Source organism: Malaclemys terrapin, chromosome 9, assembly GCF_027887155.1.
Source record: "Malaclemys terrapin pileata isolate rMalTer1 chromosome 9, rMalTer1.hap1, whole genome shotgun sequence".
In the NCBI taxonomy this organism is placed as follows: domain Eukaryota; kingdom Metazoa; phylum Chordata; order Testudines; family Emydidae; genus Malaclemys; species Malaclemys terrapin.
Window position 1 is genome coordinate 41,616,487 of NC_071513.1, and position 25,245 is coordinate 41,641,731.

General features: G+C 48.0%; 1 protein-coding gene across 2 annotated transcripts; it reads right to left on the reverse strand.

The window, feature by feature from the left end:
• Positions 1 to 892: 892 nt before the first annotated feature.
• On the reverse strand, positions 893 to 24,015 carry LOC128843193 (HEPACAM family member 2-like). 2 transcript variants are annotated; one of them, XM_054039803.1, is made up of 5 exons: positions 23,471 to 24,015; positions 12,001 to 12,330; positions 10,965 to 11,234; positions 2,081 to 2,146; positions 893 to 1,969 (listed from the first exon to the last, which is right to left on the reverse strand). In XM_054039803.1, the coding sequence occupies exons 1-5, from the start codon at positions 23,511 to 23,513 to the stop codon at positions 1,941 to 1,943; spliced, it is 738 nt and encodes a 245-aa protein (XP_053895778.1). In that variant the 5' UTR covers positions 23,514 to 24,015; the 3' UTR covers positions 893 to 1,940. The 2 variants fall into 2 exon arrangements, with proteins under 2 accessions (XP_053895778.1, XP_053895780.1); XM_054039805.1 differs by lacking the exon at positions 23,471 to 24,015 and adding an exon at positions 22,701 to 22,997.
• Between the last annotated feature and the right edge of the window lie 1,230 nt (positions 24,016 to 25,245).

A 25,245-nucleotide genomic window follows, 5' to 3' on the forward strand; every position in this document is an offset into this window, starting at 1 on the left:
TTACTGCATGGTGTGACGGGTTGGATCACAGAAACCCCCTTGGGAGCTGCCACCCGATGTGCAAAGACTACCCCTGCTTCTGTTTTCCCTGCCAGCTCAGGACTCCAGCACCCTGTCTTGCTGAGCCAGCCACTCCTGTTTGGCTCTAACACAGACCCAGGGTCTGAATCACTTGTCCCAAAGCTGCAGGTTTACCTGAAAACAGCTCACAGTAGTGTGCTTGTCTTTAGCACTCAGATGCCCAACTCCCAATGGGGTCTAAACCCAAATAAATCCGTTTTACCCTGCATAAAGCTTATGCACAGGGCCGGCTCCAGGCACCAAGCACCCAAGCGCATGCTTGGGGCGGCACCTGGTAAGGGGCGGCGGGGGGAGCGCGGCGCGGCATTCCGCGGGGGGGGGGTTGGGCTCCGGTTGCGCGGGGCTCCGCAAGGGGGCGGCGCGGCTCTGGAAGGGGGTTCTGGCGGCGCTCGGCGGGGGGCGGGGGTGGGATCCGGTGGGTGGGGGCAGCGCGGGGCTTGGCGTTGGGGGGGGGGTTCCGCCGTGCAGCGCCCGGTGGGGGTGCGGCTCGGGCGCGGTGCTGGAGGGGGTTCCGGCGGCGCTTGGCAGGGGGCAGGGATGGGCTCCGGCAGCGCGGCGCTCGGCGGGGGGTGGGCGTTGCGGGGCTCAGCGCTGGGGGGGGTTCTGGCGGCGCTCGGCACGGGGGGGGGCGGCGCGGCGCTCGGCTGGGGGGTTGGGGGGGCGGCACTTTTTTTTGCTGCTTGGGGCAGCAAAAAAGCTAGAGCCGGCCCTGCTTATGCAGGGCAAACTCATAAATTGTTTGCCCTCTATAACACTGATAGAGAGATATGCACAGTTGTTTGCTCCCCCAGGTATTAATACATACTCTGAGTAAATTACTAAATAAAAAGTGATTTTATTAAATACAGACAGTAGGATTTAAGTGGTTCCAAGTAGTAACAGACAGAACAAAGTAAGTCACCAGTGGTTCCAAGTAGTAACAGACAGAACAAAGTAAGTCACCAAGCAAAATAAAATAAAATGCGCAAATCTATACCTAATCAAACTGAATACAGATAATTTCCTCACCAGTTCCAGAGTGCTCCCTTTTACAGGCTAATCTCCTTTTAGCCTGGGTCCAGCAATCACTCACACCCCCTGTATTTACTGTCCTTTGTTTCAGTCTCCTTCAAGTATCCTGGGGGGTGGGGGGTGGAGAGGCTCCTTCTTTAGCCAGCTGAAGACAAAATGGAGGGGGTCTCCCACGGGTTTAAATAGACTCTTGTGGGTGGGGACCCCCCTCCTCCCTCCTATGCAAAGTCCAGCTCCAAGATGGAATTTTGGAGTCACCTGGGCAAGTCACATGCCCCTGCATGACTCAGTCTTTACAGGCTGACGCCATTGTCCACATGGTATCTTGTATGTCTCCAGGAAGACTTCTTATGTGGATTGGAGCATTCCAAGATGCATTGTTCTCCAAGTGTTTCCTGATCAGGTACTTAACCTGGCGAATTCCTTCCTAAAGAAGCTGAGCAAATGCCTCCCAAAGCTTACTTAGAAACCAAGCAAGCATTCAGCCCATACTCTTAACCTCAAGTAGAAAATGATATACATGTACAAATAGGATGAATAGATATAGTAGACCATAACCTTTATGGAGATATGTTACCTGGCACAGGCAGCACAAAACATATTCCAGTTATGTCATACATACATTTATAAGCACTCCCTCCCCATAAAGCCTTATGGGGTACACTGTCACACATGGTTTCTTGCATCTTTCTCTGAAACGTCTGGTTCTGCTCACCATAAAGTGCTTCATTAATTATTCCAGAAATTGACTAGGACATCACACAAGACATTCAAGGAAGTTCTGTTGCAAGCTCCTTTCCCCAAAAGAACCTTCTTCTGATAAAAATCAGAATTAAAAAAAAACACACTCATGAGCTGGATTTAAAAATGAAGATACCTGGAGAGAACGAGAGATTGCAAGAAAATGGATGATTGCACATGTTAGAGTTAAATGAAATTATGTAAGAAAACCTAACCCCCAATTTGAATTAGTTAAAAACCTGCTTACCAGTGACAACACAGGCAATCATACATATTCCAATGGGGAGCAGCATCCATATTCTCTTTCTGTTTTCTGCAAAGAGATGTTTTAAAAATGTTTCAGAGTAAGCAATAGATTTTACTGACAAATGTGAGATGTAAAATATTAGACCATTTTCGCAACACTCTCTGGGCCAAGCCAGGAAAGATATCTAGTGGCTTATTCATAGATTCATAGATTCTAGGACTGGAAGGGACCTTGAGAGGTCATCGAGTCCAGTCCCCTGCCCTCATGGCAGGACCAAATACTGTCTAGATCATCCCTGATAGACATTTATCTAACCTACTCTTAAATATCTCCAGAGATGGAGATTCCACAACCTCCCTAGGCAATTTATTCCAGTGTTTAACCACCCTGACAGTTAGGAACCTTTTCCTATTGTCCAACCTAAACCTCTCTTGCTGCAGTTTAAGCCCATTGCTTTTGTTTTATCCTTAGAGGCTAAGGTGAACAAGTTTTCTCCCTCCTCCTTATGACACCCTTTTAGATACCTGAAGACTGCTATCACGTCCCCTCTCAGTCTTCTCTTTTCCAAACTAAACAAACCCAATTCTTTCAGCCTTCTTTCATAGGTCATGTTCTCAAGACCTTTAATCATTCTTGTTGCTCTTCTCTGGACCCTCTCCAATTTCTCCACATCTTTCTTGAAATGCGGTGCCCAGAACTGGACACAATACTCCAGTTGAGGCCTAACCAGCGCAGAGTACAGAGGAAGAATGACTTCTTGTGTCTTGCTCACAACACACCTGTTAATGCATCCCAGAATCATGTTTGCTTTTTTTGCAAGAGCATCACACTGTTGACCCATATTTAGCTTGTGGTCCACTATAACCCCTAGATCCCTTTCTGCTGTACTCCTTCCTAGACAGTCTTCCCATTCTGTATGTGTGAAACTGATTTTTCCTTCCTAAGTGGAGCACTTTGCATTTGTCTCCCCCCGTCCCTCCATCGCTTGTGGTCCACTATAACCCCTAGATCCCTTTCTGCTGTACTCCTTCCTAGATAGTCTCTTCCCATTCTGTATGTGTGAAACTGATTTTTCCTTCCTAAGTGGAGCACTTTGCATTTGCACCCCCCCGTCTCTCCATCGCTCACTCTCCCCAACCCTCACTCACTTTAACCAGGCTGGGGCAGGGGGTTAGGGTGTAGGAGTGGGATGAGGGCTCCAGCTGGGGGTGCAGGCTCTGGGTTGGGGACATATGTAACATTATACACGTAAATCAGGTCCTTACAAAAAGTCAAGTAGTGTAAAATGTATTTTTGGAAAAGTGTATGTGCATTCTGCATGCAAAGTTCAATAATTTAGTTGTAAACCAGGACCAAAAGTCCATTGACAGATGTCTATAGCATCCCCCCAAGAAACCAAGGGATTCAGCACATTAATTGAAAACCAAAAGAGGAGGAAACTGTTCATAGTTAACAATGTATTGATAGTCTTGCTATCAGTGCTTCACAATTTCCGTTTAAAAGGTATATGTATGTCTGCCTTTTATGCATATGGATTCAAAAAATAAGCTAGATAGCACTGTGCACGAACCTGGATATATTTTCAAATGCCCCTCTCACAGGAGACCAGGGTGAGAGCTTGTATATACTTACTGATATTTTCTGCACACCTCCAAATATTTTTTTAAAAGTTCTTTGAAGTTTTCCTGCTTGCACAACTTTCCATTTCAATAATGTAAGTTGTAGATATTGCAAATGCTTTCTCCATTCATTATTTTAAGAGGGTAATTATGAACAGTAAAAGAGTAATAATGTTGCACTCCATATGTTTCATGGAAATATGCTTATGAGTGTGAATATGATGTAACTGGAATATGCTTTCTGCAAAAGGTCTCTTGTAAGGTATCATAACAAAGGTTATAACATACTGAATATATTCCTCCTATTTGTATGTATGTATCATTCTTGTATCTGAAGCTAGAAATATGAAGTATAACTCTGAGGTCCTATTGTAATTATGCAAAGAGTGGACCATTAATGGTGGCTTAGAATCTTGATGGCTCCCATTGACTAGGACAATTGGTTGTGAATGGGTTTATTTACCTGCAAGCATTCCTGTGTATGTGGGGCCAGCCTGTAGGTAATGAAGAATGAGGTCTCACAGGATATGTGACCATGTCACATGATGCTGTAATCGATCTTAAATCTGGTACTTTTCCATTTAGAAGAGGAGTGGGGACCCAGAGAGACAAAAGATTCCCACCTTGTGCCAAAGCTATAAAAGTGGGTGGAACAGAAAAAAAGGAGGCTGCCAGTCATGGGAAAGCCCCTGCTTTCCACCTAAGATGTCTGCTGGAACTAATGAGGACTGTACCACGGGAAAGGATTGGGCCCAGACTAGGAAGGAATCTAATCTGTGAAACAAGCTTATTGGAACATCTCTGAAGGTGAGATATTACCTGTAATCAGTTTCTTAATGTATTGGGGTTAGACTTGCGTGGTTTTGCTTTATTTTGCTTGATGACTTACTTTGTTCTGTCTGTTATTACTTGGAACCACTTAAACCCTACTTTTTATACTTAATAAAATCACTTTTGTTTATTAATTAACCCAGACTAAGTGATTAATACCTGGGGGATCAAACAGCTGTACATATCTCTCTATCAGTGTTATAGTGGGCGGACAATTTATGAGTTTACCCTGTATAAGCTTTATACGGAGTAAAATGGATTTATTTGGGGTTTGGATCCCATTGGCAACTGGGTGTCTGGGTGCTGGAAATAGGTGACCTGCTGAGCAGTTTTTGGTTAAAGTCTACAGCTTTGGAGGAAGCAACGAAGAGTCCTGTGGCACCTTAAAGACTAACAGATGTATTGGAGCATAAGCGTTTGTGGGTGAATACCCACTTCGTCAGCACTTTACAGATCCAGAGTAACATGGCTACCCCTCTGAGCTTTGGAGGAGAGGACCAGACCTGGGTCTGTGTTGCAGCAGGCTAGCATGTCTGGCTCAACAAGGCAAGGTTCTGGAGTCCCAAACTGGCAGGAAAAACGGGCTCAGAGGTAATTTCAGTACATTAGGTGACAGTCCCAAGGGGGTCCCTGTGACCGAACCTGTCACAACAACCATTTCCTTTTTGCCTGTTAAAGCATGTGTAACTAAGAACACTCATGCTGAATTATTTCTGGAGCCAGAGCTCCTGCATTCATGTTAAGCACAGAGCTAGGAACATAACATGAAGAGTGTGAAGTTAATTAAAGTTGGGTGTTTTTTAAAGAATATTTTGATTGCACCCAATGTATTTTATTACTTCGGTTGCAAAAACATATGCACTCTACAGAACTGGAAAATAAGAACTGAGAGAAATGGAATGATTCATTTACCATATTATATTAACAACTGAACAATCTCTAGCCTTGGAATCTATGAATTGGAGGAAACATGGGCGAGATAGGAGTAACTGATTTGAAATTGACAGAAATTTTACAAAAATAATATGAAAACGCATAGGACTTATAACCCCATTATCTCACCTCTGCCTGCCTCCTTACCTTATTGCCTTGTCTCTCTCTCTTTTAATGCTAATATAAAGTTATCAGCTATTCTGTTTATCTTTAAATAAAGTTTAATATTTGCTTTCTAACAACAAATATGTAATACAAATGTATAACTTCTATCACAGATTATTATAAAGTATTATTATAAATAGCTAGGTTTCTTACAGTTTTTCTCCAATTATGTGGGAAAACACATTGGAATGTTTTAGCTAACTATTTAGATTTATTTCAGAGTAGCAGCCGTGTTAGTCTGTATCCGCAAAAAGAACAGGAGTACTTGTGGCACCTTAGAGACTAACAAATTTATTTGAACATAAGTTTTCGTGGGCTAAAACCAGGGCCGGCTCTAGGTTTTTTGCCGCCCCAAGCAAAAAAAATTTTGGCTGCCCCCCACACACCCCTGCCTCCCCAGCTCTGGGCTCCCCCCAACCAGTGCTGACTCCACCCGCTCCCCCCTTGCTTCCAGCCGGTCCGGCACTGGCAGGATTGGAGTAAGCAGCGGGGCTCCCAGGCTGCACCTCAGCCCAGGGCCCTTCCAGCCAGGCCTCCTGCCTCCAGGACCGGCCGGGATCCAGGAGGGCAGAGCTGGGGGACTGCCCCAGCAGGGGACTGAGGAGCTGGGGCAGGGTAGCCCCAGAGGGAGCGGAGCCCCGGAGAGCGGGACGCAGGCCCCACATGGCAGCGCCCCAGACACTGATCCCCACTATGGCCCCGCTGCTGCTGCTGCTCCTGGCCGCCCTGCTGCAGTCCCTAGGCGACTCAGGCCGCTTCACCCAGCCCCGGCTGCGGCGCTGGGGGGCGGTCGCCCTGAGGCACCTGCAGGCAGCTCCCCCCACCCGGTGGCCCCCAGCCCGAGTGTCCCATGCTCGGAGCCCGCTCAACCCAGCCACAAGGTGCGGGCGCTGCTCCCCGACACGAACCACAGCGGTCCCAGGGCGCCCCCCCATGCACTGCTGCTGGCCGGAATGCTGCCCCTGAAAATGTGCTGCCCCAAGCAGGTGCTTGGTTTGCTGGTGCCTAGAGCCGGCCCTGGCTAAAACCCACTTCATCGGATGCATGCAGTGGAAAATACAGTAGGAAGATATATATATACACACACACACAGAGAGAACATGAAACAGTGGGTGTTACCATACATACTAGAGTGATCAGTTAAGGTGAGCTACTACCAGCATGAGAGAAAATAAATGTTTTGTAGTGGTAATCAAAATGGCCCAGCAGGTTTGGGGGCTGTCTGTAAGCAAGGACTGGCCTGTTTCCCAAGATTTGTGAGTGTGATGGATCGTCCTTCAGGATAGGTTACTTGCTTACAATCCTGAAGGACGATCCATCACGCTCACAAATCTTGGAAAACAGGCCAGTCCTTGCTTACAGACAGCCCCACGACCTGAAGCAAATACTCACCAGCAACCACACACCAAAAACACTAACCCCAGGAACCTATCCTTGCAACAACGCTTGTTGCCAACTCTGTCCACATATCTAGTCAGGGAACACCATCATAGGACCTAATCACATCAGCCACACTATCAGAGGCTCATTCATCTGCACATCTACCAATGTGATATATGCCATCATGTGCCAGCAATGCCCCTCTGCCATGTACATTGGCCAAACCGGACAATCTCTACGTAAAAGAATAAATGAACACACATCAGACGTCAAGAATTATAACATTCAAGTCTCCCTGGTCACTTGATTACAGACCTAAAAGTCACAATATTACAACAAAAAAACTTCAAAAACAGACTCCAACGAGAGACTGCTGAATTGGAATTAATTTGCAAATTGGACACCATTAAATTAGGCTTGAATAAAGATTGGGAGTGGATGGGTCATTACACAAAGTAAAACTATTTCCCCATGTTTATTCTCCCCCCCTACTATTCCTCACACCTTCTTGTCAACTGCTGGAAATGGGCCATTTTGATTACCACTACAAAACATTTTTTTCCCTCTCCTGCTGGTAATAGCTCACCTTAACTGATCACTCTAGCATGTATGGTAACACCCATTGTTTCATGTTCTGTGTATATACATCTTCCTACTGTATTTTCCATGGCATGCATCCGATGAAGTGGGGTTTAGCCCATGAAAGCTTTGCTCAAATAAATGTGTTAGTCTCTAAGGTGCCACAAGTAATCCTGTTCTTTTTATTTAGATTTATAAATCTCCCTTCCTTAACAGAAAGTTTAGCAAGTATTTGAAAACGTCTTTCTCTTTTTTTCATTTTAGCTGTTCTCATTTTAGCTGCCACTCTCTATCATTTCAAAGGGTGGTGCGACATATAAGTCATCAATTTAGGGTTCTGGGCCACGTACTAAATTCCGTGGGCTTCCCTCTCTAGATAGCTGGTAGGTTCTTGGTCAGGCCCCTCTCCTATTAAAAGCTTGGCATGATTTAGTTTACACTTAGATTTATAAGCATCCATTTTTCCCTCTAACAAATTCCTTTGTATATATTTTTAAATCTCTCTCATATCAATAAAAAGAACAGGAGTACTTGTGGCACCTTAGAGACTAACAAATTTATTAGAGCATAAGCTTTTGTGGGCTACAGCATATCCGAAGAAGTGGGCTGTAGCCCATGAAAGCTTATGCTCTAATAAATTTGTTAGTCTCTAAGGTGCCACAAGTACTCCTGTTCTTTTTCTCTAGACTTCCTGGTGCCTCCTTCATATAATATTTCAATGCGCTCTGTGATGAAGTCATAACTACCACTGAATCTCACAGGAGGATGGAGTGGAGCTACTGAGATAAGACAGGCACTCTTTCTACACTATGGAACAGATCACTATTTAAAATACTCTTATTTATATTACTTTAGAAACCCATGAAATATTTTTAAATGGAATTTGCACTATCACTCTAGGCCAGCCTAGGCATGCAATGGGGTTTCAGAATCAGTGGGACGTCACCAGCAGAGTGCATGCCAGGGCATTACAGGACTCAAGATTTAAGTGGGCGTAGGTACCGGAAGGAGAAGGAAAATAAATGTTAAGTTCATAGGTCTGATTCTGCAAATGCTCAAATCAGGTGAGTGATACTTACATGATACAACATACCATCAAATTCAAGTGGGTCAGCGAACACAAGTAACTACTCACAAGTGTTTTCAGGAGTGGGACCAAAGAATTATCCTTATTATATATATTGCAGTAGTGCTAGGCACTATTCAAACACAGAAGAGAACGACAGGCCCTGTCCCAAAGAGGTTATAACTTAAGTATCCTCTCACCCCATCATTTGTGGCATTCAGAACATTGAAAAGAGGCTCAGACAGATGTATCAAAGAGAAGCTCAATGAGAATCTCTGCTCGCTGTTAAGGCAGAAGAGCAAACAAACTCTCACTATGGGTAAGGAATGGGATAGAAAACAATACTGAAAATTTCATAATGCCACTACAGGGGGCAGCGCCTAACTGCACAGCAATTAAGGCTGCAGCAACAGTTTTTATAAACCTCTCTGAGCCCCCTCATTCAGCCATAGCTGTTTTGAGATAGGATTACTAGAACACAGTAATCCAGGGGAGGGAAGGACTGAAAAAACTGATTATCGGAGAGAGGAAGTATATGGGGATGATTATATGAGAGAGGCAGTGTTTTTCTCCTAATTTACAGTTTTGTAAATACAAAGTTGCAATGTCTAATATGGGACTTGTAACTGTCTCACAATATCCCCAGTAAAGTTTTGGTTAAAAGGGTGGGAAGGGGGAGAAATCAGCTTTTCCATATGTCAACCCCAGAGCAGAGAGGCAGAGAGAGAACTCTCTGCTCCCTCTATACAGGAAAAAACAGCATTGGCCAGTCTTATTTACATTTAATTGTATCTGTATGTTCTGATGGTATAAGTGATAATAGATTGTTGCTGTGACTGTACTCAGGAAAGGGCTTAAGAATTGCACATGATATTCCCTGGAGTAAGTGGGTCATCATGAATTTACTGAGAGTAGACTCCGACTTGGGAATGGGATTCAAAGTTCACCAAGGAGAAGGCAGAGGGCTCTGTCCTAGACAGCAGGAGCTCTATCCCAGGGAACAAGGACTCCGACCACGGGTTTTATTATTCTGGATTCCTCACCTGGGAATTCTGCCGTCTTAGAATAGGCTGGACTTGCAGCAGCAGCAGCAGCACAGGCCTGACCAGACACAGGCCTGTCACACACAACAGGACCATATAGCTGCAAATCTCAGTAGAACCTGCGGTGCTGACTTCTGCCTGTTGTAGGCCTTGCTGGAGCCCTCGGCATAACTAGCACCATGAACCAGAGCAGACCTCGCCTTGGCAAAACATTACCATGCTCGGTATTAGTTAACACCAAGCAAGCATATTCCTGAGTGCAGAGGATGGTACCAAAAAACCCACAGATCTCTCAAGTAACTATGTAAACACATTCCTAAGAGGTGGTACAAGAACACACTGATACCTTATATGGTAAGACGGGGATAACAGCCTAAGGGATGTTTTGTTCACACTAGTGGGTACAAGGATAAGGGTGTTAACTAACACCATCTGGAGTATAATACATAACTTGTTTGTATCAAAGAATAAAAGGAGAAGTCATAGGAGGGGCATCTTTGCCCAGCTGAGGAGACAGCATCCTGGTGAGCTGACTGAGCGCGTACCATTGTCAGGGGCATATATGGTGTTAGTTTACCTGTAGCTTCTATGGGGCACTGTGAACCTGACTGAGCACCTTCGTCACTGAACCGAGCCTGTGGTCTTTCTTATGAACAACACTGAGGTCTGCTGAATCAGCAAGCTGTGCCCTCTGCTGGTGGAGCTCCAAGAACAGCAGCACTGAGCAGTTGTAACAACTTAGCAGCCTTAAGAACATTCCTAAACATTTACCACCACTCGTCTTCTCCAGTCCAGAGAGGAAAACACCCCCACCCCTTCGGGTGTATAATTTGGACCATGAGTGAGGCGGTTCCATATATCACAGGACTCTATTGCAAGTAGGGAAGAGCCAACTGCAAAGGTGACCAGGGAGGTTACACTTTAGTGTCCTATTGCTGGAAGTAGGAATCCAGCCCTGGCTAGGGGCTTGAGCCATAGTTTTATTTATTTTAGAAGCTAGACTGAACCTAGCCGTTCTAGGTGGCAGTGGCAGCAACAAGAGGGTTACACTTACATAATAATTTTGTCCTTAATGGTACAACTATGAAAGCAAATGGCACAGGTCTGCCTGGGAATGTAATTCATGTCATGGTAGTTCTAATCTAATCTACTTGACTTGTTGATGGTGAAATCCATTTGTTCCACTGTAAATAGCGCAAGATACATTAAATAAATCCTAAAAGACAGACAGAACATACTAAAAATGCAACAATGAGACAGGAACTTACGTTGAATGGACAGCTCCAGGGAAATTTCATGCCAGCTGACCTCATTGCTGACATTACAACTATAGGAGCCTTTGTCAGACCAGGTGGTGGTTAATATGAGTAACACACTGTTATTCTGAGAGAGCTGGTAATGGCTTTCTATAGGGAGGGGCTTCCCATCCTTCTTCCACTGATATTTAGCCACTTTCTCAACTGAGGTGTTGCACACCAGCTCAGTGGTAAGGCCGATCAAGGACAAGTTGCTCCAGAGTTCCGGCTGGGACACGGGCTCTAGATGAAAAGAAGCAATTATTTCACTGCCCTGCTGAGAAGACTTCATTCACTTCCCCCTTTAAATGAATGGATGTCTTACCACTAACTACAGTGGGATTTGGATTAGGATCAGCATGAGTTTTACAATTAAGATTTTGGGTAAAAATCTTAAAAGTGCCTAAGTGATTTGGCAATTCTAAGGGTATGTCTACACTGCAATTGGGTGTAAAACTGCAGCACATGTAAATGTAACCTACTGATAGCAGGGAAACCATAACAGCATGGGCTTCAGTGCAGGCAAGCCACCTGAGTAGTTACCCAGGTAGGTTTGTATAACCCATGCTGAAGTCAGCTTCACTGCTAGCAGTATCTGAGCTAGCTATTGTATATCTACACATGCTGCAGTCACACACCCCGACTGTAGGGTAGACACATCCTTGGTCTCACTGAAAGTCAAATGGAGAGTCCCACTGAACATTAAACTTTTAGAAAATTTAACAATTTTAACTTTTTTTAAAAAGGGAAGCTGTTCTACTGCTGGTGCAAGTGAAAACTCTTAAAGTAACTGCAGCTTTATGGTACCATTCCTCAGTGAATTGCAAGAGACAACAATATTCTGCCAGGAATGTTTTTCAGTCTAGCCAGTACTGACGTAGAGCACTAACAAGAGGCTGAGTTCTTGCAGGGCACTGATTCTGAAAGGTACTGTCTATACACACTAAAATAGAGTTCAGATGAGACCAATAATAGAAGTGCCATTTTATTATCATTTTCTCTGACTTACCAACAACTTCTAGTTGGATGGATCTGTCATTTTGCTTCTTCATGTTTATTATTAGGGTATAGATCCCACTGTCATTCACTTTTAATCCACAGATCTGGAGAGATCCATTTGACTTCTGGAAAAGAAATCTGTCTTGGTCCACAATGTCAGGAAGACTGGAGTTATTGACATGATAAGTCACAAGGTATTGCTCAGAAAATTTCCATTGCATGAGGCTAACACCCTGCAACTGATCCAGTCCAGGGAGCCCAATGCAGGATCCAGCAGCAGCAGTCATCCTCTCTCCTGGGGGCCCAGCTAGGACGTAACACCATGAAATCAACCATGCTACTGCAAGAGAAAAAACAAGCAGCTCTTGTACGGTTTATTGTCTTCTGGATAGGGTTACCATTCGTCCGGATTTACCCGGACATGTCCTCCTTTTTGTGCTAAAAATAGCGTCCGGGGGGAATTTGTAAAGCACTCACAATGTCCGGGATTTCCCCCCTCCCCCGGAGCGGCTGGGAGGGCTGCAGGAAAGTCCCGGGCTGGACTCCTGAGCAGCTGGAGAGGAGCTCCGCCCTGCATTCTGAGCAAGTGTCTCAGCACAAAGTGCAGCCCTCCCCTTTTGCAACTGGGAGCGGTTACTGCCATGCAGCGTAGCAAAACGGGAGCGAGAGCACTTTGTGCTGATACAAGGGCCGCTCTCCCCTGCAACCCGGTCCGGGCCAGGGACCGGGTTTTGTTGTGCAGGGCCAGGGACCGGGTTTTGTTGTGCAGGGGAGCTTAGCCACGTGTCCGGCTCACACAGAGCCCAACACCCTGTTCTGAGCAGCAGGGTAAGGGGGGCAGGAGAAGGGGCAGGGAGGTTCTGGAGGGGGCAGTCAAGAAACGGGGGGGGGGGGCTTTTGGGGGGGAGTGGAGAAAGTTTTGGGCAGTCAGGGTACAGGTAGGGGGTAGGGTCCTGGTGGGCAGTTGGGGGGGGGGTCTTAGGAGGGGGCAGTTAGGGGACAAGGAACAGGGAGTCTTAGGTAGGGGGTGGGGTTCTGGAGGGAAGTTAGGAGCAGGGGTCCCAGGAGGGGGCAGTCAGGGGACAAGGAGCGGGGGGGTAGGGGGCTGGGAGTTCTGGGGGGGAGCTGTCAGGGGGCAGGAGTGGGGAGAGGGATCGGAGCAGTCAGGGGACAGGGAGCAGAGGGGTTTAGATGGGTTGGGAGTTCTGGGGGGGGCTGTCAGGGGGCAGGAGTGCGGAGAGGGATCGGAGCAGTCAGGGGACAGGGAGCAGAGGGGTTTAGATGGGTTGGGAGTTCTGGGGGGGAGCTGTCAGGGGGCAGGAGTGGGGAGAGGGATCGGAGCAGTCGGGACAGGGAGCAGAGGGGTTTAGATGGGTTGGGAGTTCTGGGGGGGGGCTGTCAGGGGGTGGGGAGTGGTTGGATGGGGCGTGGGAGTCCCAGGGGTCTGTCTGGGGGTGGGGGTGTGGATAAAGGTTGGGGCAGTCAGGGGACAAGAGGCAGGGAGGCTTAGATAGTCCTGGGGGACAGTTAGGGGCAGGGGTCCCAGGAGGGGGTAGTCAGGGGACAAGGAACGGGGGGAGGGTTGGGAGGTCAGGGGGGGACGGGAAGTGGGAGGGGCAGGGGCGGGGCTAGGGCGGGGCTTCTCCCGTCCTCTTTTTTGCTCGCTGAAATATGGTAACCCTACTTCTGGAGTTACCAGTCTGAAGTTATACCAGTGGAAAATTAGTTCAAAAGAAAGCAGAATCAGGGGCTGAGTAACTACTACTGCTGCAGAGCCAGGAGTGAAAATAAAACAATCACTTCAACAGGGCCGGCTTTAGGAAGTGCGGGGCCCAATTCGAACATTTCGGCGGGGCCCCAGCAGGGATGACTAACAAAAAAAACCAAACATGTAAAGAAAAGCCTTTCATTTCTTCCATGTATTATTTACTTTCCATAACTATATAAATAATACAATTATATATTATGTACATTGCATCATATGTGCTGTTGATCGGTTATTAATGAGCTCTGTTTCAAATGTGTGGGTCCCCGCCACTCCCTGGGGGTGTGCTAGGGTGATCAGATGTCCCGATTTTATAGAGACAGTCCCGATTTTGGGGTCTTTTTCTTATATAGAATCCTATTACCCCTCACCCCCTGTCCCGATTTTTCACACTTGCTGTCTGGTCACCCTAGTGGTGTGCACATGTGTGGGTCCCTGCTGCTCCCTGCCCCCCTCATTGAAGCAGGTGTGCAGGGTTACTGCCCTGGGAACTGCAGGGCACCAGTGAACATGGGGCTGGCTGGAGGCAGGGCAGGGGCTGACTGGAGGTAGGGTCTGGCTGCAGGCAGGGCAAGGGGTGCGGGGCTGGCTGGAGACAGCGGGGTGTGGGGCGGGCTGGCTGGCTTCAGGCAGGGCCGCAGGGGGGTGTGGCGGGGGTTGGCAGGGCTGGAGACAGAGGAGTGCGGGACTGGCTGGCTTCAGGCAGGGGGGTGCGGCAGGGGTTGGCTGGAGACAGGGCAGGAGGTGCGGGGCTGGCTGCAGGCAGGGCAGGGGTGCAGGGCTGGTGCGGGCAGGGGTGTGTGTGGGGCTGGCTGGCTTCGGGCAGGGCTGCTGGGGGGTGCGGCAGGGGTTGGCTGGAGACAGGGCAGAGGGTGCGGCAGGGGCTGGCTGTGGGCAGGGGGTGCGCAGCTGGAGGCAGGGCAGAGGGGACAGCAGGGGCTGGCTGTGGGCAGGGGGTGTGGGGCTGGCTGGAGACAGGCTGGCTGCAGGCAAGGCAGGGGTGCGGGGCTGGTGCGGGCAGAAGGTGCAGCAGAGGCAGCTGGATCCCCAGCCCTTTAAATAGCCCCCGAGCCCCCCGCTGTCCCAGGGCTCTGGGGGCTATTTAAAGGGCCCGGGGCTCCCCTGCTTCTACCGCCCCGGCCCTTTAAATAGCCAAGGGAGCCCTGGAGAAGCGGCGGGGCTCCAGCGGCTATTTAAAGGGCCAGGGCAGTAGAAGCAGCGGGAGCCCTGGACTTTTTAAATAGCCCCCAGAGCCCCGCAACCCTACCTCAGGGCTCCAGCAGTGGGGCTCTGGTGGCAATTTAAAGGGCCAGGGGCTCCAGCCCCTGCTGGGAGCCCCAGGCCCTTTAAATTGTCCCCTGGGGAAGCTGGGCCACCCCAGTACGACGCACCAGCTCTTGCTGGTATGCCATACCGGGGCTTGGGCGTGGGGCCCTCTTAGGGGCGGGGCCCAATTCAGGGGAATTGGTTGAATTGGTCTAAAGCCGGCCCTGCACTTCAACAGAGACACTGCATTTATGGTCTGCTACAACAATCTGCAATCCATTAACCCCCACTTTTTGTCCTAGGACTGCAGAGGTGTTAACCGGCCACTCTATCTGAAGGTCATTTACAATGGGTGCTACTATAATCTGCTCTTCCGGCATCCTTGTGGGTTTAGTTATAAGGCTGTTCTGCTCTGAAAAAACAGTAATCCAATCTTTCCACAGTACCTGAGTCACAGACTGCTTACTTAAAGAATCAACATGGAGACATTCATCTTCCAATAACATTGTCTCCCCAACAAGCTGGTTAAGCTTATCATAGAATCACAGAATCAAAGAATATCAGAGTTGGAAGGGACCTCAGGAGATCATCTAGTCCAACCACCTGCTCAAACCAGGACCAATCCTAGGGTTACCATATTTCAGCAAGTAAAAAAGAGGACGGGAGGAGCCCCGCCCTAGCCCTGCCCTAACCCTGCCCCCGTCCTGTCCTAGCCCCGCTCCTGCTCCTCCCACTTCCCGCCCCCCCCCAGAACTCCCAACCCTCCCCCCGCTCCTTGTCCCCTGACTGCCCCCTCCTGGGACCCCTGCTCCTAACTGCCCTCCAGAACCCCACCCCCTACCTAAGCCTCCCTGTGCCTTGTCCCCTAACTGCCCCTTCCTAAGACCCCCCACACCCTAACTGCCCCCCAGGACCCTAACTCCTACCTGTACCCTGACTGCCCAAAACCTTATCCACACAGCCCCCAGAAAGCACCCCCCCATCTCTTGACTGCCCCCTCCAAAACCTCCCTGCCCCTTCTCCGACCCTCTGGCCCCCTTGTTGTTGGCCTTCGCCTAATGTCTCTGTGAACTTGCTCAGGAACGGCCTGAGCCGTTCGTCCCGGCACGCTCGTCCTGGCACGCTGGGCAGCAGTGGAGGAGCAGCGGGGGAGGAGCTCCAGACTGCCGGAGGCGATCTGCGAAAGCAGGGAGGGAGGGAGTGATCTCTGCTGCAGGGGAAGTGGAGGAGGGTCTCTCTCTGGCTGTCGGAGTCCCATGTAAGTGGCACCATCCGGCCGGCTGCCCTGTTAGCTGCGCGCGCTCTGCATGGGGGGCGGGGAAGTCCGGACATTTACAAATTCCCCCTGGACGCTATTTTTAGCTCAAAAAGCCGGACATGTCCGGTGGAATCCGGACGAATGGTAACCCTAACCAATCCCCAACTAAATCATCCCAGCCAGGGCTTTGTCAAGCTTGACCTTAAAAACCTCTAAGGAGATTCCACTACCTCTCTAGGTAACCCATTCCAGTGCTTCACCACCCTCCTAGTGAAAAGTTTTTCCTAATAACCAACCTAAACCTCCCCCACTGCAACTTGAAACTATTACTCCTTGTTCTGTCATCTGCTACCACCAAGAACAGTCTAGATCAGGGGTCAGCAACCTTTCAGAAGTGGTGTGCTGAGTCTTCATTTATTCACACTAATTTAAGGATTCACGTGCCAGTAATACATTTTAACATTTTCAGAAGGTCTCTTTCTATAAGTCTATAATATATAACTAAACTATTGTTGTATGTAAAGTAAATAAGGTTTTTAAAATGTTTAAGAAGCTTCATTTAAAATTAAATTAAAATGCAGAGCCCCCTGGACTGGTGGCCAGGACCTGGGCAGTGTGAGTGCCACTGAAAATCAGCTCACGTGCCACCTTTGGCACACATGCCATAGGTTGCCTACCCCTGGTCTAGATCCATCCTTTGATAGCTGCTTTCAACTACCAGGTAGTTGAAAGCAGCTATCAAATCCCCCCTCATTCTTCTCTTCTGCAGACTAAACAATCCCAGTTCCCTCAGTCTCTCCTCATAAGTCATGTGCTCCAGCCCCCTAATCATTTTTGTTGCCATCCGCTGGACTCTTTCCAATTTTCCCACATCCTTCTTGTAGTGTGGGGCCCAAAACTGGACACAGTACTCCAGATGAGGCCTCATCAATGTCGAATAGAGGGGAATGATCACGTCCCTCGATCTGCTGGCAATGCCCCTACTTATACAGCCCAAAATGCCATTAGCCTTCTTGGCAACAAGGGCACACTGTTGACTCATATCCAGCTTCTCGTCCACTGTAACCCCTAGGTCCTTTTCTGCAGACCTGCTGCCTAGCCACTCGGTCCCTAGTCTGTAGCAGTGGATGAGATTCTTCCGTCCTAAGTGCAGGACTCTGCACTTGTCCTTGTTGAACCTCATCAGGTTTCTTTTGGTCCAGTCCTCTAATTTGTCTAGGTCCCTCTGTATCCTATCCCTACCCTCCAGCCTATCTACCACTCCTCCCAGTTTAGTGTCATCTGCAAAGTAGCTGCGGGTGCAGTCCTCCAGATCATTAATGAAGATATTGAACAAAACCGGCCCCAGGACCGACCCTTGGGGCACTCCGCTTGATACCGGCTGCCCACTAGACATGGGGCCATTGATCACTACCCGTTGAGCCCGATGATCTAGCCAGCTTTTTATCCACCTTACAGTCCATTCATCCAGCCCATGCTTCTTTAACTTGCTGGCAAGAATACTGCTTTAAAAAGGGTGACGTTAGAAGCTGTAACTTGCCCTTAACAGCTCTTACTATTTACTTTTACATACTATGCACAAGTTATGGGATTACCTTCACTTGAGGACACACTAAAAGCATTTACATAAAAGGTGGCAGTACTGGGGCAAATTTGGCTACTTACTTTTTGGTCATAGCAAAACTGACAACTGCTTAGAATCAAACAACATACCAACGTTGTTATAAATGGGATAGAGAGGAGCTGGCTTTTCAGGATGATACAGTTCTTGTTGTTCCTTTATTCTCTTGAGTTAGAGCTTAAGTTTTTCCACTTTTGCGTTAGCTTCTAGTTCCCGCAATCAAATAAATGCCATTCTTAGTTCATGTTCAAACACAGGTGTTATCTTTCAGCAGCTTCTCCTTCCATATCAGCTATTTTTTGCTTTTCTAGCTGCTGGTTTCTCACTGCAAGAATTTTTGCTGGGTCTGCTTCCTTTTCACTGGCAATTAACAGATTTTTCAGTTCCTGCTCTGGGGCCTTTTTCTTAAAAGACAACTCTCTCTGTGAGCACAATTCTTCCAGGCTTTTTCTGTCAGGATCTTGACCATGGGTCACTCACTGCAACTGATTTTTAACCCTTAAACTCTCCAATATCAAAATTAAATTTTGACAAGTGTGTGGTTCTGATCCAAAAATCCAATTAACCTGTGGTAATGTGTATCTGAGCATGACTACGCCACTGTGACTGTGGTCCTAGTGGGGAGCCAGCTGTGGTCACTCAATTAGGGTGAACTGCAAAGAAAGGGGGAAGACAATAGCCAGCATAGACAGGGACTGCTGATTACATTGTTGACCCTATTCATACATATGTAAATACACAAAAACAAACATTATCTCCCCATTTGTCTTTTGAGGGTTAATTATTTTGCAGGATGTTTAACCCTTTCTGGACATAGTGGATTGGGGCCAGAGTGAGCCTCACCTTGTAGGATCTGGACCTCGGAGTCTATCTCTGTAAGCATGAGGCAGCAGGAACAGTCCTCTAGATCCTGAAGATACTTCCTACACTCTCAGGAGGCTATCCAGTGTGGCCTAGTGGATAGATCACTATACTGGGACTCAGGGGACCTGCATTCTCTTCTTAGCTGTGCTGCTGGCCCACTGGGTGACCTTGGCCAAGTCACTTCTCCACCTGTACCTCAGTTTTCCCCATCTGTAAAATGGGGATAATGATCTTAATCTCCTTTTCAAAGCACTAGAGACCCATGGATGTGCTAAATAAGAGCTAGGAGGTGGTATTAGCAGCCTTAGGAGGATAAGACAGATGATGGGAATGGTCAGTTGGCTCTGAAAACTCCCACTGCATTTACACAGCTGAGTGGGGTAATGGTGGTAGGGATGGAAGAGAGGGGTTAGGGGCAACCTTAAAAAGGAATCCATGGAGGAAAATATGGGAGCCCAAACGAAATTTGGAATCCCATAACACCAAGCAGAATTGTTTGCAAGATTTAAGAGTAACTGGTTCAGTTATTGCAGGCAACACTCTGCCTGCACCTGCCACTCCTCAGCCAACCTCTGTGAACCCTGCAACTGGGCAGTCCCCTGCCAGGCCGCTGCTGATATTAGGATTGTCAATTTTGGTCTGACGCAGGTGTCGGCAACCTTTCAGAAGTGGTGTGCCAAGTCTTCATTTATTCACTCTGATTTAAGGTTTCGCGCGCCAGTAATAATTAACGTTTTTAGAAGGTGTCTTTCTAGAAGTCTATAATATATAACTAAACTATGTATGTATGTAAAGTAAATAAGGTTTTTAAAATGTTGAAGAAGCTTCATTTAAAATTAAATTAAAATGCAGAGCCATCAGTGGCCAGGACCCGGGCAGTGTGAGTGTCACTGAAAATCAGCTCGCGTGCTGCCTTTGGCGCACGTGCCATAGGTTGCCTACCCCTGTATGATGTACTCCTGGAGGTTTTATCACATGACAATCTTTAAATTAAAAAGATTCATCTTTATTTCCTGGAGACTCCAGGACAAACCTGAAGGGTTGGCTACCCACGCTGCTATCCTGGACTCGCACTTAAAAGCATCAGTACTTCCTTTCCTCCCCCGTAGCTTTTTTACATATTACCTATCACAGGGATCGGCAACCTTTGGCATGCGGCCCGTCAGGGTAAGCCTCTGGTGGGCTGGGCCGGTGTTTACCTGCCACATCCGCAGGTTCAGCCGGTCACAGCTCCCATTGGCCACAGTTCGCAGTCCCAGGCCAATGGGGGCTGCGGGAAGGGTGGGCAGCACATCCCTCAGCCCATGCCGCTTCCCGCAGCCTCCATTGGCCTTTAATGGCGAACTGCGGCCAGTGAGAGCTGCGATTGGCCGAACCTGTGGATGCAGCAGGTAAACAAACCGGCCCGGCTCACCAGGGGCTTTCCCTGGTGGACCGCGTGCCAAAAGTTGCCAATCCCTGACCTATCAGGCAGTAGTCTCTCATATCCAGCTCTTATAATAGATTAATGTATTAGTTACACACTACACCCCCTCATGTCCCTCCATCTGTAAAACCATTCTCCCTTACCATGACTCTGTGGTGAGGAATTCAGCTGCATTAGAAAGCTCTACAAATATCTGAAATAACTTTTCCTAAATACAGGCACTAATTCAGGAAGTCACCTTGTTCAGCGTAAGCACATGCTGAAAATTAAGCATGTGCTTTCCTGAGTGAAGGCATCATTTCTTTATTTATCCTAGGCAAGATTGTATAGGTGGCAAAGTCCAATATATGACCTGTGACTCTATTACACCTCTATCTCGATATAATGCTGTCCTCAGGAGCCAAAAAATCTTACCGCGTTAGAAGTGAAACCGTGTTATATCGAACTTGCTTGATCCACCGGAGTGCGCAGTCCCCCCCCCCCCCCCGAGCACTGCTTTACCGCGTTATATCCAAATTCATGTTATATCGGGTCGCGTTCTATCGAGGTAGCGGTGTATAATATTCACAGATCAGATTGGTTAAAAATAGTTTCCTCCCCGTCCAATGTCTCATCTCCAGCTGTGGCCATCTCTGATGCCTTCAGGGGAAAGAAATTTGAAAACAAAACAAAACGGGGGGGGGGGGGGGGAATCCCTTCCTGACCCCTGCAGGTGTGACTAAAACCATGAAGCATGAGCTTTTAGGCACATAAAACATAAACCAGAAGTGAGCCCCCGAGCTGCTATGCCCTGCCCCCTGCCATCACAAGCAACCCCATCATACACTTGCACTAATACATTTATCAAGCTCTCTTAAACCTAATTAAGTTGTTTGCCTCTCATTGGTCAAGGATTGAATATTCCCCATCCAGGATGGAAGGAATTCCTCACAGCAAGAGGATAGAAAGAAATTTCAGCTGATTGTTTAAATGCCAACTGTAGCTGCTAAAAAGCTTTGATATTAGAAGTGGTCCCAGTGCACAGAGTGCAAGAGGAGTGACATTTATTGTGAGAATCCAGTTTTTCACACTGGTACCACCACCACATGTGTGATACTTATATCTAGGCATCTATATCTACATCCAAACATATTTGGCAGTATTAGCCATTTAATAAGTTGCACTAGTCCAAACCTAGGAGCAAATTTCAAGCCATGACCATATTTGAAAACAAAAACAAAAACACACACACCACCAGCCACACAATAACATTTCCATCTTTCCACAAAGCGAGTGGTTTAACCCCACCACAGCTACTCTGATAAAAGATGTAGGATAGGCAGCTTTTAGTTCTGGACCAGTGACAGATTTAGGAGAGATTTTCAAAGACAGAAAGGGCAGCTAGCCTCTGAACATCCCACTGAAAAGCCAATGCAGGGAGAGAAATAGATGCTTTACCTCATTTGGGAGCTGCCAATTGCATAAGGGCCCAGGGTGCAGACCTTTTGCACTGGAACAGTTCTTACACATGCACAGCACAAATCAGTTACAGACACACAACAGCCCTTAACTGCTACACTTCTGTCAGGGTTCCTTCCCCACTCTGAACCACTCTAGGGTACAGATGTGGGGATCCACATAAAAGCCCCCTAAGCTTATTTCTACCAGCTTAGGTTAAAACCTGGTACGCTGCCACCACCAAATGATTTAACAAGAAACAGGGAACAGACCACTTGGAGTTCCTCTTCCCCCAAAATATCCACCCAAGCCCTTACACCCCCTTTCCTGGGGAGCAGGGCCAGTGCAACCCATTAGGCGACCTAAGCAGTCGCCTAGGGCACTAGCATTTGAGGGGGCAGCATTTCGGATCCTTCAGTGGCGAACAGCTGATTGGCGCCACAAGCCTGGGAAGCGGGAGAAGTGAAGCGGCGACGGCATGCTCGGGGTGGAGGCGGAGCAGAGGTGAGCTGGGGCGAGGAGCTGCCACACGGCTCCCCGGGCTGGGGGGAGCTGCCGCAAGGGGGGGTGCCTCAGAGTGGAGGGGGGGAGCTGCTGCAGTGGGGGTGCCTCAGGGTGGGGGGGGAGCTTCTGTGGGTGGGGGCACCTTAGGGCAGGGGGGGTGGGGAGCTGCCACAGGGCTCGGGGATGGGGGACGCAAGGTGGAAGTTTCGCCTAGGGCGCGAAACATCCTTGCACCCTCCCTGCTGGGGAGGCTTGAGAATAATATCCTAACCAATTGGTTACAAAGTGATCAAAGATCCAAACCCCTGGGTCTTTGTATAATGGAATAATCAGTCAGGTTCTTAAAAGAAGGATTTTATTAAAAAGAAAAGGTAAAAATCATCTCTGTAAAATCAGCATGGAAAATAACTTCACAGGGTAATCAGATTCAAAGAGCCCAGAGGAACCCCTTCTAGCCTTAGTTTCAAAGTTACAACAAAACAGGGATAAACCTCCCTCTAGCAAAGGGAACATGCACAAGTTGAGAAGACAAAGATAAAACTAACACGCCTTGCCTGGCTGTTACTTACAAGTTTGAAATATGAGAGACTTGTTCAGAAAGATTTGGAGAACATGGATTGATGTCCGGTCCCTTAGTCCCAAGAGCGAACACCCCCAAAACAAAGAGCACAAATAAAAGCCTCTCCCAAGATTTGAAAGTAACTTGTTCCCTTATTGGTCCTTTGGGTCAGGTGTCAGCCAGGTTACATGAACTTCTTAACCCTTTACAGGTAAAAGGATTTTGGTGCCTCTGGCCAGGAGGGATTTTATAGTAGTGTAAACAGGAGGGTTGTTACCCTTCCCTTTATAGTTATGACAACTTCTCAGGCGCACCTTGATTTCAGTGGCAGAGGAGGACCCTTCGTGCCCACCCGGGGATAGGGCTTCTAGCGAAGGAGGAGCTGGAGTTGATGTCAACCACACGCTGCAACCCAGAACGCTCCCAACCCGCCACCTCCGCATCCCCCCCCCCCCCCCGCCCCTTTTCAGGGACAGATCCTGTTCCCCTCACTGACCAATGGCAGCCAGCGTTGGGGGGGGGGGGAGTGGGGAGAGGGGTACGGCAGACCTGGCAAAAGAATTGAATCAAGAGTGATATGATCTGCCAGAGCCGGGCTTTCCAGGGCATCAAGCTCTGCGCCACAAGGGGCCAAACCACAGACGCTGCAAAACAGCCCCACGCCCGCCTTGGTCTGCGGTCGCCGAACTTCCCTGCCGGTCCCTCCCGTCTCTTCCCCCCCCCCCCCCCCCGCCTCCTCCAGCGCCGCGCCCGGGCCCCGCGCCGCGCCCCCTCGCTCACCTGAGAGCAGCGCCCGCAGGCCGGAGCCCCCCAGAGCGCGCATAGCCGGAGCGCTATCCCGGCCGGCAAAGAGACTCGCAGGCGCTAAATCAGTCACTCCTGCCGCCTGGGGACGGGTATCAAGAAACGCTGCAGCACGGTCACGAATAATTCCTTAGAAAAAGTTTCTCAAACACGGTGCGAAATTCTAAGGAATTCTGGGGGTTTAATCTGCCAGATTCAGGCGCTGTTCAAAAAAACCTGTTGCCCTAAATCAGTGTGAGTCAGTTACACCCACAGGCAGAATTCTGTGTTGCTCCCTTCTCCCTGATGAATTTCTGATCAGAAACAAACTCCAAACTGTGAGGGCGGGCTCCAGAGTTTTTGCTGCTCCAAGCAGCAAAAAGAAAAATAAAAAATAATAATAATAATAAAAAAAAAGCTGCTATCGCAGGCCAAAGAGCCTGACGCACTGCCCCTCTCCCTTGGCAGCCCCAAGCATCTGCTTACTGGGCTGGTGCCTGGAGCCTGGCCTGCAAGCTGTCCACATCTTTGTTTGTGCCCCCCTGTAAATTCATACTGCTCACTGGCTGTTGATTTCAATATTGAAGCAGGACTCTTGTATTCCTGGCAGTAAGTATTGTTCAGCTAAAATTAACTCACCTAGGTCATGCTGGAGTTGAAGATTAAAATAACCCAAAGGGATTAGTTTCAGAGTAACAGCCGTGTTAGTCTGTATCCGCAAAAAGAAGAACAGGAGTACTTGTGGCACCTTAGAGACTAACAAATTTATTAGAGCATAAGCTTTCGTGGACTACAGCCCACTTCTTATATGCATCCGAAGAAGTGGGCTGTAGTCCACGAAAGCTTATGCTCTAATAAATTTGTTAGTCTCTAAGGTGCCACAAGTACTCCTGTTCTTCTTTTTGCCAAAGGGATTAGTTTGTGTCATTAAGTTTAAGTACAGAAGGGACCAACAAATATCATCTTGTCTGATCTCCCCCATCTCACAGGCCACCCACAACACTCAGCACCTGTACACTAAACCCAACAACTAAAATTAGATCAGAGTATTACAGCAGCTAGGAGATTAAGGTAATATGTCTCCAGGAATTGTGTTTTCATAAAGGCAAGAAATATGTATGGGAGGTGGGCAAAATTAAAATGAAAAAAAAAAGGACCTAGATTCTGGGCCTATAGATTGCATTGGGGGCTGATGCTGCTCCATGTAGTTTTAAAGGGGTGAAAGTGAAAGCATTTTATGAGGCAATTTGGGGAGCATAGGATGTTGGAAATGCTTGCAGGAAAAGGGTTCATCAATATTATTCCCCCGGGGACAATCTGAGATCCCCTGCAATTGGGAGTTGTCCATTCCTCCTTCACTAGTCACCCAGCACTTCCATTTAAGGCAGTAATTTAGGGGGTTGTGTTCACTGCACAATTAACTCCAGTGTTGCCAGGCACAATAACCCTTAATTTGAGGTGGGAAGTGCTTACTGGATTAGGATTTAGGAAACCTGGGGTTCAATTCCCTGCTCTGCCACTGACTTCCTGTATGACCTTGGGCAAGTCTCTTAGCACCTTAGTTTCCCATCTGTAAAATTAGAACAATAATAGCACTTCCCTGCCTCCCAAGGAGGATAAATATATCAAAAGATTGTGAAGGTGCTTTAAGATCTACAGCTCAGAAGAGCCATATATGAGCTAAGTATTATTATTTTAACTTGAGTTTGTTGGCCATAAGCAGCTACAGCAGCTACAGCTCAAATTAGCCCAACTTGTTCAGCTGCTAACAC

Coding starts and splice junctions, on each gene's coding strand:
- LOC128843193 (XM_054039803.1), bottom strand. CDS start 23,513: ATGCGCGCTCTGGGGGGCTCCGGCCTGCGGGCGCTGCTCTCAG. Junction 11,235..12,000: donor CATCCAACTAGAAGTTGTTG/GTAAGTCAGAGA, acceptor CTTTTCATCTAG/AGCCCGTGTCCCAGCCGGAA. Junction 1,970..2,080: donor GATTGCCTGTGTTGTCACTG/GTAAGCAGGTTT, acceptor CGTTCTCTCCAG/GTATCTTCATTTTTAAATCC.